The 13,991-nt window shown below is 46.5% G+C and overlaps 2 protein-coding genes across 2 annotated transcripts in view; both read left to right on the top strand.

The window, feature by feature from the left end:
* Positions 1 to 13,991, top strand: part of LOC142585828 (lysine-specific demethylase 5A-like) — an 83,153-nt gene that overhangs the window by 53,755 nt on the left and 15,407 nt on the right. The gene's annotated exons all lie outside the window — the stretch shown is intronic.
* LOC142584524 (uncharacterized) lies at positions 4,599 to 12,111 on the top strand. Its single transcript, XM_075694638.1, has 3 exons — positions 4,599 to 6,137; positions 11,473 to 11,524; positions 11,613 to 12,111. Exons 1-3 carry the CDS (start codon positions 5,102 to 5,104, stop codon positions 12,109 to 12,111), a joined length of 1,587 nt encoding a protein of 528 aa, XP_075550753.1. The 5' UTR covers positions 4,599 to 5,101.

Here is a 13,991-nt window from a genome sequence, read left to right as displayed (position 1 = left end):
GTTCTGGGGTGGCTGATGAGATGTTTAGACTGCACCTCCCTTCATTTAAATTGGAACTTAACAACATATGTTAACTTACTGTATTTACTTGAATCTAACGCGCACTTTTTTTTTCGATAAAATGGGTCCAAAAATTGCATGCGCGTTACAATTGAGTATGACCCTAAATATGCGTTACCATATTGCCATTGCCATTTCAAAATGGCCACCTCGTACACTCTTAGAGCCTAGCTGCCATAGCTTCCTTCAAGTGCTGTAGTATGTGTGCTTGGGCAATTGGCTTAGGCATTGCTTAGGTTAATACACCGTCCATCCTCCCGTTTTCTGCATTTGCTCTGTCAGCATGGAAGCGCCGACTGCGAAGACACGTGATGCCGTCATTAAAAGGAAAGTGATCATGTGTGTGGAGACAAGCAGAAATCTGGCCGTATCACGGGCATTCAGAGTGCCTGAAACTTGCATGTGGGACTGGCGCAAACAGAAGAGCGGTTCTACTCTGGTAGCTGCTGCATATGGCGCAGCTGCACGGCCCTTATGTTGAAGTAGGTCTGCGATGGAGACAGTCTACGCATCTAGGCGCACTGCGCTGCGTTCTCATCATGTAATTTGCGTTGAAGGGAGAGGCCACACAAAGGTAAACTCGCTCGCTCCTGCTACAGCACTTCCTCACTCCAGTGTTTTGATAAGATTTTTCGCGGTCACTGAGTGAGATGGGTTCATGTCTGCTTGCGTGCGCGTGATGGCATTCATGCTTGTTAATTTAGTTAGTAAGCGAATGTTTAAAAGTTTATATGACTGATAAAACTACAATACTTACTTTTCATATAGCTGTCTGCTAATTTGCTATCGCAATCGGTGCTTCGCCTCTCGGGCAAAAGTTGTACTTTTAGTGAAAAACTTCATTAAATCGTAAATTTCGCCAATTCGAGGTTTTAAAGTTTCAGCAGTAAACACAAATTCTCAGAGTATTCCTAGTGGATATTATCTTGTCAGTAAGCACTTATTAAAATCTTGATTCAGTCAAACCTCGTTATAATGAAACGTGATATAACGAAATAATGGATATAAAGAAGTGAAATTTGCCTTGAAATTTGCATAGAAATTCATGGCACAGTATGTTCAATAATGGATGTAATGAAGTAATAGTTTTAACAAAATAATTCTGGCTCCCACATCAACTTCGTTATAACGAGGCTTTACTGTATGACGAATCACACGGGGCCGCCAAAAATCGTTTGGTATTCTGAATGGTCGTTTTACTGAAAGCCCCGAAATTAACCGTTGCACCTATCAATCCATCAATTCATAAGTTTTTACCGTTTGAGCTATCCACGAGAACGTTGCTGTTGGCTCTCGCCCCTTGCTGTTGCTATTTTCTATAGATTCTGCTGCCACGGACCACCGTACAATAAGAGCGACGTATGCAAAGCTGACGCTGAGAAAACTACTCACAGAAAGGAAGCTCTGTGTTGCTTCCAAAGCACAATGTTCCTTGTTGTTTTTCACATTCTTTGCCGTGGATACCACAACTGTCTCACTCGAGGTGGATACCTGAACTATTCCAAAGCACAAGCACGCGTAAACAACACCATTCGGAAAGTGCAAACTGCAACCGTGTGGCATCCCCGGAAATACAGAAGTTGCATTTCTTCGCACATGTAGTTAGTTTGGCTGCAGAAAGAAGCGCAAGAGAAAGAAGCGTGCGCAGGAAGAAGGGCAAAAGAAGGAAGAGATGTGCCTCCTTTGCTAGGGGACACTTGCCTGGGTAGGGCATGCATTCGCAAAACCTGATGCGTTGTCGCCCCCACAAAAGATAAAAACTTCTCTCCCGTGTTTTTTCATTGAGCACCGTTTCAGGTTTTCCAAACCCGTGTACTGTGGCACCTACCATCTGTGCCTTGTCATCTGCTGGCCTACTCTTTCAGCTGCCGTGAAGGATACACGGAAACCTAAGACTACCCAGATTTTGGAATATTAATTTGTAGTACTGAGACATTGTTAACATGACACGGAGACTGAATAACGATGGTTATTCTGAAAAGTTCGGTATTCTGACATTCATTCAGTGGCGTAGCTAGGTCGTCTGGCACCATGGGCCCATAGATATTCTGTCACCCCCCCCCCCCCCCCACCATGTGTAGTCGAGGATGTCGACAATTTCCGGGTTTGAGCACCAGGTACAGCCACCTTGGATACCGCGCACATCCCCCGGGTCCCCCTCTCGTTCGCTTTCTTTCCCAGAGATGGCGAATGCAGCAGGTATACACTCAGTTTTTTTCTGCGCCGAATGACACAGGGTGCTGCTCTGATAACTTGTGATAAGCGCATGTGCACATCTTCTGTCAGACTTTAAGGCTTGGCAGCCAATACAAATGCGGCATCATGGCAAATACGGATCACGTCGCAAGTAACGAAAAATATCTTTATAAAGTTTTAATTACCAATTTTAGTGGCAACGTTGTATTTGCAAAATTGAAGGCCGATATTCACATCTTGCCCAACAACAACTTCACAGAAATCCTCGTAGGCACTATATGGCGCGCAGTATTTTGGCTGTGGGCAGGCCTGAACGAAAACAAAAATTAAATTGTGTGTCAGTGACGCTGATCCCCTCAGCCTATTAGAAAAACGTCACCTGCCTCCCTGCTGCGCGGGCGCCAATGCTATGGCAATTACGAGTTCCCTTCATTGTGATCAATAAATCCTTTTTATTTTATTTTGGGGTTTTACGTGCCAAAACCACTTTCTGATTATGAGACACGCCGTAGTGGAGGACTCTGGAAATTTTGACCACCTGGGGTTCTTTAACGTGCACCTAAATCTAAGCACTCGGGTGTTTTCGCATTTCGCCCCCATTGCAATGTGGCCGCCATGGCCGGGATTCGATCCCGCGACCTCGTGCTCAGCAGCCCAACACCATAGCCACTGAGCAACCACGGCGCGTAAATCCTTGTTTTTATTTGTTGCTATACGGACAAACGTGATTATCCGAGCTGTGGTACCACCAAAAGATTGGGAACAGAATAGAGCACGCTTCGCGTCGATTCTTGGCGTCACCATAAAAAAAGAGAAAAAAAGAAAAGAAGACCGTGATGAAGCCCGTGCCAGCGAAAGCTTGCACTACTGTTGGTCTGCACTCGCAATAGAGAGGATAGAGAGATCGACGTCACTGGTGCACTATTTCATATTTCTTTCGGTACTGCCATACTGGGCGCCGCCCGCAGTGCCAAAGTACTGTAGGTTGTAGCGCCCAAAACGGTTTTGTTTAAGAAGTTTTTGTTGAGTTAATAATATGACTTTGAGTCCTCAATTCTCGAATTGAAGTGCTTCCTCTATAAGTACTAATTAAGAGATTATTAAGGATATGGTTATTACTTGTCTGCCATATTTTTCACGCTACCGAGTTCCCACTAATCACAAAAATACATAACTTCATAGAATATCGGGAAATATCCTTACAAAATTCACCTTTCTTTTCTTATAAAGTTCTGTGCAGCTGATACAGACACTGTACTTGTGACATGAAGTCACGCAACAACAACAGTTTTCTGAAACTTTCGAGGGTAAGAAGGAAAGCGCGAAACATAACGGCATGTTTCGCAGCGGCTTCTCGGAGCAAACGGGAGAGGGGAAGTAAAAGCGAGCCAAACATCGCGGCGGGCCAGCGACTACAGCCTGTCGAGTCATACGCCGCCGAACTCTTCGGCCGCACCGAGTCTGAAGACGGCCCAGAGAATCCCATTCGCGACTTTTGACGGTCGCACCTATGCAACGTCGCTCTCAACGAACGCTTCGCCGTAAACGCGAGCGCCGGGTGCGCTGGTTGAACGCCCTCTTGCTGCTGTCTTTGTTCGTCTTCGTTGCGCGTTCTGAGCGGAAGAGGGACCCAAGAGCCCCAACGCCTTACAACGCCTCACTGTATTTTTAGCGACTCCTGCTCCCAGCATGAACTCGCGGCACGAGCGCACCCACATGAAACGTTCCGCTAAGGCGAGTAGTTTAGTGACCATTTCGAGAATTAAATTTTTTAGCCCGCACATTCGTGTAATTATTTCGTGGGGTGTTGATAGAGTTATGAGTGCCAGCATGTGCGGTGCAGATCACGCGCTCAGGCAAACTCGATGACCACGAACTCGGCTGTCACAATGCGTGCGAACGCTTCGCGCTGTGTCTCGGAAACTTGAGATTACACGACCGCCAACACTAGACATGTGGGAAACCAATGCGCATAAAAGCACCAACCACCTCGGCTTGGCCTTTGCACTTGCCACAGATCACCTCCAAGATGGGGTGCATCCCCCTTGTGCAAAATGAATCGTCAGCTCTCGTGTTTCTCAGAGCACTGCAAGCTGCCTCCGCAAGTTGTTTACCAATGCCAAAGCAGTGGTTTTTCCTGCATACCACATCACAGCGCATGAGCTTTACTGCAGTTCCTGTCACTCAAACTTTTCATGCAGAAGAACACTGGAAATAGCTTTGGCCTCAACCAACATTTTTATACTTTTTTGCTAGAGTTACTAGCCTTTAGGCTGTCAGTACACACTTGAAAAGGTTGAAATCGTTAAATCAAGACTGTGCCACAAAATTACTTTGTTAAGGGGGGACACGGGTCTTAGAATCCGAAAAATCGTCAAAAAATCGATTTTTTGAAAATGGTATTTTCGAAACCTGCTGCCAGTTCTTCACCTGTCTGCAAGGTTTCACGCTTCTAAATTAAGTATTTTACGCGCAATATCAATTTATATTGTCACTGTTCACCAAATTTCAGCGGTAATGGATGCTAAAAACGGCAGTTTACTGTGACGCGCAGCTCCTGTACCACTCGGGCTATCGGAGCCATCTTGGTCTCTCTTGAAAGAGCAGCTTTCCCTCTTCAAATTCCCGCCATTCATGTCTCCGCCCGTTCGTTGGCCAGAGAAAAAAAACGCGCCAAAAAAAGGTCCCGACGCGCACTCCTATTTGTTACTCGAGGCACGTGACGCGAGGGCGCTACACGGTTGGCTGAAGCCGCCTTCGTCGTCTGCTCGACGCGCTCGGCCGGAGCTGCAGTGCGCAAGCGAGCGCCATTTGTTCTTGTGTTGACAGCGGAGCGGTACACGCGATGCATCGACGAGCTGTGAAATTTCGCTCCAAACATCCTTTCGGGAAGGCGGTGAAGCGTTCGCTCAGCGAGAACTTCAAAAAGGGCACCGCAACACCACGGGATACTCAAGACGTCGAACTTCAAGCGTCCGATGACGGCGTCGTCGAAGCCACCACGGTAGGCCTAACTTGTCCGACGTCCGAAAGCGGCACCGGCTGCAACGACAGGAGCCGGGTACGCCACGACACGACCTTTCTGCAGCCCTCGGAAGCAGAAGAGCAGCGAAGAAAAGCGGCAGACAAAACGGAGAAACTTGGATCGACTGCAGCAACAGAGCGAAAAAAAGAACTTCTCGCTGACAGCGCCGACGCCCAACCACTCGGCGGAACTCCATTCACCATTCTGTGCTTGGATGCGGTGAACGCTTTACTAGAGTTCGCGAAATGCAAAACGTGCAGTGGTGGCATCAAAGTAGTGAGAGACGAACGGGAATATGGACTTGCGGTGAAGTTGCACCTTGTGTGCGATAATTGCGATAAGACGTCGTCGGCATGGAGCTCGCCGCGCGTCGACGGCACTCAGAAAGTGAATCCGTTTATTGTGAATGTCCTCGCCGCGCGTGCCATGCAGGCCACTGGCAATCGCCAAACGGCTTTGAACGACGTGTTCGCGGCAATGAATGTGAGCCATCGAGGCCTGCACACGAAAACGTGGCAGGCATATGTGAAAACAAAGCTGACGCCTGCTGCCAATCGCGCGGCCCAAAAGCTCGTCAGCAAGTGCGCGCAGTCGGTTCGCGACCTCTACGCCGAACTGCACGTAAGCAATCCGGGAAACATCGCAGTTTCCTACGATGGATCCTGGATGACGCGCGGACATTCATCGCATGTTGGCGTCGGCACGGTTATCGAACTTTTCAGCGGTTTGGTGCTGGACTATGTTGTCCTAAGCAACTACTGTGCCGGATGCGAGTCGGGCCCGAAGGAGGGTGACCCTTCTTACGAAACATGGGCAGCCAGCCATGTCTGTCAAAAAAATACGACGAAGAAGGCAGGTGAGCGTTCATGGTTATATTGCGCTCAGTTTTACAAACACGATACTAAGGAAGGACAGGACGTGGACGGACGAAGCGCAAACTACCAACTGTTTGATACTGTTAAAGAACGCGCTTATATACAGGGAGATATGGTGCGGGGGGGGGGGGGGCTACATATAAAAAGATATGACAAGGTGACGACATGTGATTATAGTTTGGGTCAGGCATACATCCTTCACATGCACCCGTTCGCCCTGGCGAACTCGACCTCAGCTTTGATAAGCGCGATGGACGGAGTGCTTACGCACGTCTCTTTTTCTTTAGCTATCGCAAGCGCCTCCCATATTTCTCGCTCCGTTTTTGTTTTTGATGTTCCGATGACTGTGGTGCTTTCTATTAGCGGAGAGCATTTGCACTGTTTGCAATGTGCGGCCAAGTTGCTAGGTGCTGTCAGAAGCTGGCACGTGTATTTGTGCTCCCGTAACCTATCGTTTAGACAACGTCCAGTTTGCCCAATGTATACTTTCCCGCAGTCTAGTGGGATTTGGTAAACAACTGAAGTAGCGCATTCCACGTACTTTTTTGCGTGCTTAGTCTGACAGACCGTACCACTAGGGTTGGCCTCTTTGGATCCTGCGTTCACCTTCTTGCACATGCCTTTTAGTTTTTGCGGGGCGGAGAACAGAACTTGAACGTCATGGCGTTGGGCTGTCTTTTTTATCCGATGTGACAAGCCATGGATGTAAGGCAACACCACGCGTTTTTTCAATTTTTTCTGTGTTTTCTGCCTTTTCCTGTTGGCTCTGATTTCGGGCAACAAGTTTTCACAGATTTGCACCACCATGCTGTTCGGGTACCCACTGTTTCTCAAGCGGCTTACTTGCAGATCGATGCTCTCCCTCACCGCATGGTGGCATGATTTTTCAATTGCTTGACTGATGCAAGCCTTGGCGATGCCTCTTTTAATGATTTTAGAATGGCAAGAGTCGTACCTCAGGATTTCTTTTTCTCCTCTAGTTTTGTAGCACCAGCACATGTGGGAGCCTCTGATCCTAATGTTTATATCAAGGTACTGCAATCGACCTTCGGTAGGAGTCTCGTACGTGAACTCTAAACCTTCATGTGCTTTTTTGAACATGCTGATGACAGTTTCTACGCTACATGGATCGGTTTGGTTTTCTTTCATGCACACCAAATAATCGTCAACATATCTGAAACAGGTAGTTATGTTCGTGTCTCCAAACAAGGCGGCAAGTTTCCTGTCTCCCACACTCAAAAATAAGTCGGAAAGCACGGGAGCTATACAAGAACCAATAGCGATTCCATCCTTCTGCTCATACACACTGTCACCATATTCGATAAACGCACCATGTAGATACAGTTTTAACAAGTTCACAAAACTAGAAATACTGCACTTGCACACGTCCTGAAATTTGGTGTAGCCCAACGTGTCGATGGCTTCTTCTACTGCTAGTACCACCGCTTGCCTCGGGACACTGTAGAACAGGTCCTTCACGTCGATTGAAAAACAAGATGTCGGCGGGCTACTCTTTAGTGTTGCAATAACTTCGTCAGAGTTGCGGATCAAGAACGGGTCATCGAAAGGTAAAGAGTTCAAGCAGGCCTGAAGGTAGTCCGCGATGCATCTTTGCCATGTTCCGCGATCTTCAATAATCGTCCTAAAAGGAATTCCCTCTTTGTGGGTTTTTACCGTGAAAAATGGCTTCAGAGTGAGTTCTTTGCTCTCTTTTACGCGCTTTGCCAACCTTGTCAAGCCCATGCTTTCACATGTTCTGCCTGCTTCATTTTTCAGTTTTGCAATTGCTTTGTACGTAATGTTGCTTATTGCGAAATTCTTACGGATCGCTTCTTGAGCGGATTTTTCGTATTCAGGAGCGTTCATCACGACAAACACGCCTGTTTTGTCCGAAAGGAGCAGTTTTAGATTTTCTTTCTTGAGGTACCTAGTCACTCTGCTTGTTCCTGCAGGTTTGGGTTTTTCTACTAGGTTCTTGTTTGACACTCCCGTCAAAACTTCTTGGATGCAAGTTACTTTTTCTGGCTCAGGGGTTCTTTCCGCGACTGAGCGTACCATGGCTAGGAACTGTACTGCCGTTACTGGAGGTTCAATTGCGTATTTTGGTCCCTTATTTAGGGTCTGTTGCACATAATCTGGGATCTTTCTACCGGATAGGTTGACAGCACCGCTTCCTTGAGGCTTACGCTTTTCTCTTCTAGGGAGGCTCTTGAATGAGCCTTTCCACAAGCTTTCGGCAACTTGGCCGCACATTGCAAACAGTGCAAATGCTCTCCGCTAATAGAAAGCACCACAGTCATCGGAACATCAAAAACAAAAACGGAGCGAGAAATATGGGAGGCGCTTGCGATAGCTAAAGAAAAAGAGACGTGCGTAAGCACTCCGTCCATCGCGCTTATCAAAGCTGAGGTCGAGTTCGCCAGGGCGAACGGGTGCATGTGAAGGATGTATGCCTGACCCAAACTATAATCACATGTCGTCACCTTGTCATATCTTTTTATATGTAGCCCCCCCCCCCCCCGCACCATATCTCCCTGTATATAAGCGCGTTCTTTAACAGTATCAAACAGTTGGTAGTTTGCGCTTCGTCCGTCCACGTCCTGTCCTTCCTTAGTATCGTGTTTGTAAAACTGAGCGCAATATAACCATGAACGTTCACCAACTAGCCCCCTTCATTGCTTTACTAAATGTTATTTCGAGTACATCGGGCTTCTACATCCCTAACCTTCCTCCGCTCCCACGTACTTTATATTTCGTCGACAACATTGCGAAGGCCAGGCACAGAACTCGCACTCTCACGTACGCCCTGAACAACGGTCTGTCTTCACCTGTGTTGGCTGGTCTACTAGGAAACGTCGCCCCTACCGAAAGAACGGCAAGACGCCTCTGCAAGATACTTCGAGCGGAAACGTGGCGACAGATTCGCCTCTTTCGAGACCACATTGCGGCGATATGCGCGGAAACAATGGACCCGGCGGCTTCAACAGCAATGATCAGGTATTTCTACAACTTGGCAGAGTTGCATGCCGAAAGCTTGTGGAAAGGCTCATTCAAGAGCCTCCCTAGAAGAGAAAAGCGTAAGCCTCAAGGAAGCGGTGCTGTCAACCTATCCGGTAGAAAGATCCCAGATTATGTGCAACAGACCCTAAATAAGGGACCAAAATACGCAATTGAACCTCCAGTAACGGCAGTACAGTTCCTAGCCATGGTACGCTCAGTCGCGGAAAGAACCCCTGAGCCAGAAAAAGTAACTTGCATCCAAGAAGTTTTGACGGGAGTGTCAAACAAGAACCTAGTAGAAAAACCCAAACCTGCAGGAACAAGCAGAGTGACTAGGTACCTCAAGAAAGAAAATCTAAAACTGCTCCTTTCGGACAAAACAGGCGTGTTTGTCGTGATGAACGCTCCTGAATACGAAAAATCCGCTCAAGAAGCGATCCGTAAGAATTTCGCAATAAGCAACATTACGTACAAAGCAATTGCAAAACTGAAAAATGAAGCAGGCAGAACATGTGAAAGCATGGGCTTGACAAGGTTGGCAAAGCGCGTAAAAGAGAGCAAAGAACTCACTCTGAAGCCATTTTTCACGGTAAAAACCCACAAAGAGGGAATTCCTTTTAGGACGATTATTGAAGATCGCGGAACATGGCAAAGATGCATCGCGGACTACCTTCAGGCCTGCTTGAACTCTTTACCTTTCGATGACCCGTTCTTGATCCGCAACTCTGACGAAGTTATTGCAACACTAAAGAGTAGCCCGCCGACATCTTGTTTTTCAATCGACGTGAAGGACCTGTTCTACAGTGTCCCGAGGCAAGCGGTGGTACTAGCAGTAGAAGAAGCCATCGACACGTTGGGCTACACCAAATTTCAGGACGTGTGCAAGTGCAGTATTTCTAGTTTTGTGAACTTGTTAAAACTGTATCTACATGGTGCGTTTATCGAATATGGTGACAGTGTGTATGAGCAGAAGGATGGAATCGCTATTGGTTCTTGTATAGCTCCCGTGCTTTCCGACTTATTTTTGAGTGTGGGAGACAGGAAACTTGCCGCCTTGTTTGGAGACACGAACATAACTACCTGTTTCAGATATGTTGACGATTATTTGGTGTGCATGAAAGAAAACCAAACCGATCCATGTAGCGTAGAAACTGTCATCAGCATGTTCAAAAAAGCACATGAAGGTTTAGAGTTCACGTACGAGACTCCTACCGAAGGTCGATTGCAGTACCTTGATATAAACATTAGGATCAGAGGCTCCCACATGTGCTGGTGCTACAAAACTAGAGGAGAAAAAGAAATCCTGAGGTACGACTCTTGCCATTCTAAAATCATTAAAAGAGGCATCGCCAAGGCTTGCATCAGTCAAGCAATTGAAAAATCATGCCACCATGCGGTGAGGGAGAGCATCGATCTGCAAGTAAGCCGCTTGAGAAACAGTGGGTACCTGAACAGCATGGTGGTGCAAATCTGTGAAAACTTGTTGCCCGAAATCAGAGCCAACAGGAAAAGGCAGAAAACACAGAAAAAATTGAAAAAACGCGTGGTGTTGCCTTACATCCATGGCTTGTCACATCGGATAAAAAAGACAGCCCAACGCCATGACGTTCAAGTTCTGTTCTCCGCCCCGCAAAAACTAAAAGGCATGTGCAAGAAGGTGAACGCAGGATCCAAAGAGGCCAACCCTAGTGGTACGGTCTGTCAGACTAAGCACGCAAAAAAGTACGTGGAATGCGCTACTTCAGTTGTTTACCAAATCCCACTAGACTGCGGGAAAGTATACATTGGGCAAACTGGACGTTGTCTAAACGATAGGTTACGGGAGCACAAATACACGTGCCAGCTTCTGACAGCACCTAGCAACTTGGCCGCACATTGCAAACAGTGCAAATGCTCTCCGCTAATAGAAAGCACCACAGTCATCGGAACATCAAAAACAAAAACGGAGCGAGAAATATGGGAGGCGCTTGCGATAGCTAAAGAAAAAGAGACGTGCGTAAGCACTCCGTCCATCGCGCTTATCAAAGCTGAGGTCGAGTTCGCCAGGGCGAACGGGTGCATGTGAAGGATGTATGCCTGACCCAAACTATAATCACATGTCGTCACCTTGTCATATCTTTTTATATGTAGCCCCCCCCCCCCCGCACCATATCTCCCTGTATATAAGCGCGTTCTTTAACAGTATCAAACAGTTGGTAGTTTGCGCTTCGTCCGTCCACGTCCTGTCCTTCCTTAGTATCGTGTTTGTAAAACTGAGCGCAATATAACCATGAACGTTCACCAACTAGCCCCCTTCATTGCTTTACTAAAAGGCAGGTGAGATGGAGGTGGAGGCCGCGCTGATTCTCTTACAGCCTCGGTGGACGGGGCAAACTTACGGGAGAGCTGATCAACAGAATCAGCTCATATTATGGGTGGGCACTGAAAACCCACAAAGACGTGGATGCAATGAACAGGGCAGTGATGGCCACATTCTATCATATCACTGCCAACGACACCAAGGCCAACCACTCATTTTGCCCACCAGGGCCTAGCTCGTGGTGCAAACAGAATGCGGCAAAAGCCAGAGGTGAGCCTGCCCCAAGGCACCCCCGCAATCTGCCTCCCCATGTCGGTGAGGCCTTGCTGCCCATATTTGAGCGCCTTTCAGAAAAGAAACTCCTGGAACGATGCTTGCGTGGGAAGACTCAAAATAACAACGAGAGTCTACATTCAATGATATGGGCACTTTCTCCCAAGCGGTCGCATGCCTCATTGTTTACGGTGGAGGCTGCTGTGGCCGAAGCTGTAATGAAATTCAACAGCGGGAATGCAAGAACCTCAGCAGCCATCCTCACTGAGCTGAGCCTCAACGCAAGTGCCCAAAGCGAAAAGCGCATGCTCGAAAAAGACCTGCGCAGAGCCGAGCATCAGTATGCAAGCGTGCATGTAGAGAAAATATGCAGCAGGCCTTGAAAAATCGCCACGTTGGTGAAAAAAAACAGACTGATTACATGCCTGGGGCTTATTAACCCTTTGGAGATGTAAACATGTAATTATTTTTTGCTTGTGCTTGATAAACTTAGTTTTGTTTGTTTTTTGCCTTTTTCTCAAAACTTTGTTTTGTGTCTGGTTGCAAGTTTGCCCAAGAGATATCTCAGCACCTAGAGCAGCTAGAACTATAATTCTTTTTGCAATGTGAAGCTGAAACTATAAAGGATGCAGCGCTGGAAGCAGATTTTTTATTTTTATCTCTAGGAATTTTTTTTCTGCATTGTTTTTCTTGTCCAGTCGCCATGTTGGGAGCACAAAGTTCAGTGGGCTGCTAAATCTCTAATGTTAGCCCAATTTGAAAACTTCTTTCAGCGTTGCACTCCTTAAACATTGTAGTATCTACCCATATGTTAAAATTTGAATTTCTGATGAGTAATTTTTTTCTATTGTTTGGGCAGACAATAGCAATAATTTTCTAATATCTCAGGAACTAATTGATCTACAAGAAAAACAGTTGCATATTTGAAATCAGCAGAAAAAACTTAATATATGTGCCTAGTTTCATTATATTTGGACTGTCAGTAAAGAAAATAGGTCTCTGACCAGTGTCCCCCCTTAAAGCACGAAACAACAACACGGTTTTCAGTGGAACTAAGATCGGGAAATGAAAATAGTCTGCTACATCACGAATTTTGTTAAATAAAGTTTCATTATAGAGTTAAACCTCGAAAGAACAAACTCAGTAAAATCTGAAATTTGCTTCGTTATATCAAAATTTCAATCTTTTGAAATTCAACTTTTTTCGCAAATAAGTAGAGTTGCCAATAGATTTTTATTGCATGGAAAGAGGCCGCAGAATTTTCCAAATTATCGGGCAATAAAGAAAAGCAAATTTGAATGAGAAAACAATTCATTTTGATAAATTTGGGAGTCTGACAAATGATACGGTTTTATGCCCCTGTCGACAATATCTTCACATCAGCTGTATGAATTAAGCAAAGCCATCCACGCTTTCACGTGCACTCCGCCCCCACAGCTGATAGCGTTGCCCGCACTGGGACGATGCTATCAGAAAAATTGCAGCAGCGAGGAGTGAATGCGTCGTATGCCTCGCTCCAGCAGGTCACGGAAGCTCGAGATTACGCAACCTTAATGCACCGGAAGACAGCTTACATGGTGCCACGGCGTCGGTCTCGGCATGCCCACTCTTTGCACATGCAGTAGATTACCTCTAAGGCAGGATGCATCGCTGCCTATATGACAATGCGCTCAGCCGCACTTATAGCTATGGCAGCCTGGTTGAGAGGCGTGCCAACTTACCCACCACTCTGCCTCTCGCGTGCGCATGATCGCGTTAACACGAGCTTGCTTCCCTTTCCGTCTGTCTCTATGCTTGTGAGAGAAGGCAGCAATCGTGTAGCTACCATATTCTCTCATTCTCGCACACTTTTCACTCGCATCTAAAGCACACAGTGCGGGCGGCGCGATAGGTTCTTATCACACTTGGACTCTATATGGAACATGATATGGCTCCACTTCTGCGGTGGCTCTTGTCGCGCGGCATGAGTTTTGAATGGTGCGTTTGTAAGTTTGCAAACAGCCGCTTGTAATTCAATTATTTGACCATCTGCATCCGAAGAAGTTTCCATTGTCTCGGCATTCCTTTGAGGCAGCAGTGAAATTCTGTTATATTGAAATTGCATACAAACACACTTTGTTATATTGAGTGTTCTAAATAAATGATTTTCTATGGACAAGAGGTTATGAAAAGTGAAATGTTTCATTATATCGAGAATTTCGTTATATGAAGTTTGTTATATAAAGGTTTGACTGTATTGAAATTTGTCCTTTTATGCGAATAA

The sequence above is a fragment of the Dermacentor variabilis genome, chromosome 6 (genome assembly GCF_050947875.1).
Source record: "Dermacentor variabilis isolate Ectoservices chromosome 6, ASM5094787v1, whole genome shotgun sequence".
Lineage (NCBI taxonomy): Eukaryota > Metazoa > Arthropoda > Arachnida > Ixodida > Ixodidae > Dermacentor > Dermacentor variabilis.
Note: the sequence above shows the minus strand (reverse complement) of the source record. Positions and strands in the feature narration are given on the sequence as shown.

Excerpts from the sequence above, each read along its gene's own strand:
- LOC142584524 (XM_075694638.1), top strand. The coding sequence starts at position 5,102 with ATGCATCGACGAGCTGTGAAATTTCGCTCCAAACATCCTTTCGGGAAG. Across the intron at positions 6,138-11,472 it reads AAATACGACGAAGAAGGCAG|GTGAGATGGAGGTGGAGGCC; the intron begins GTGAGCGTTCAT and ends ACTAAAAGGCAG. Across the intron at positions 11,525-11,612 it reads TTACAGCCTCGGTGGACGGG|GGCAGTGATGGCCACATTCT; the intron begins GCAAACTTACGG and ends TGCAATGAACAG.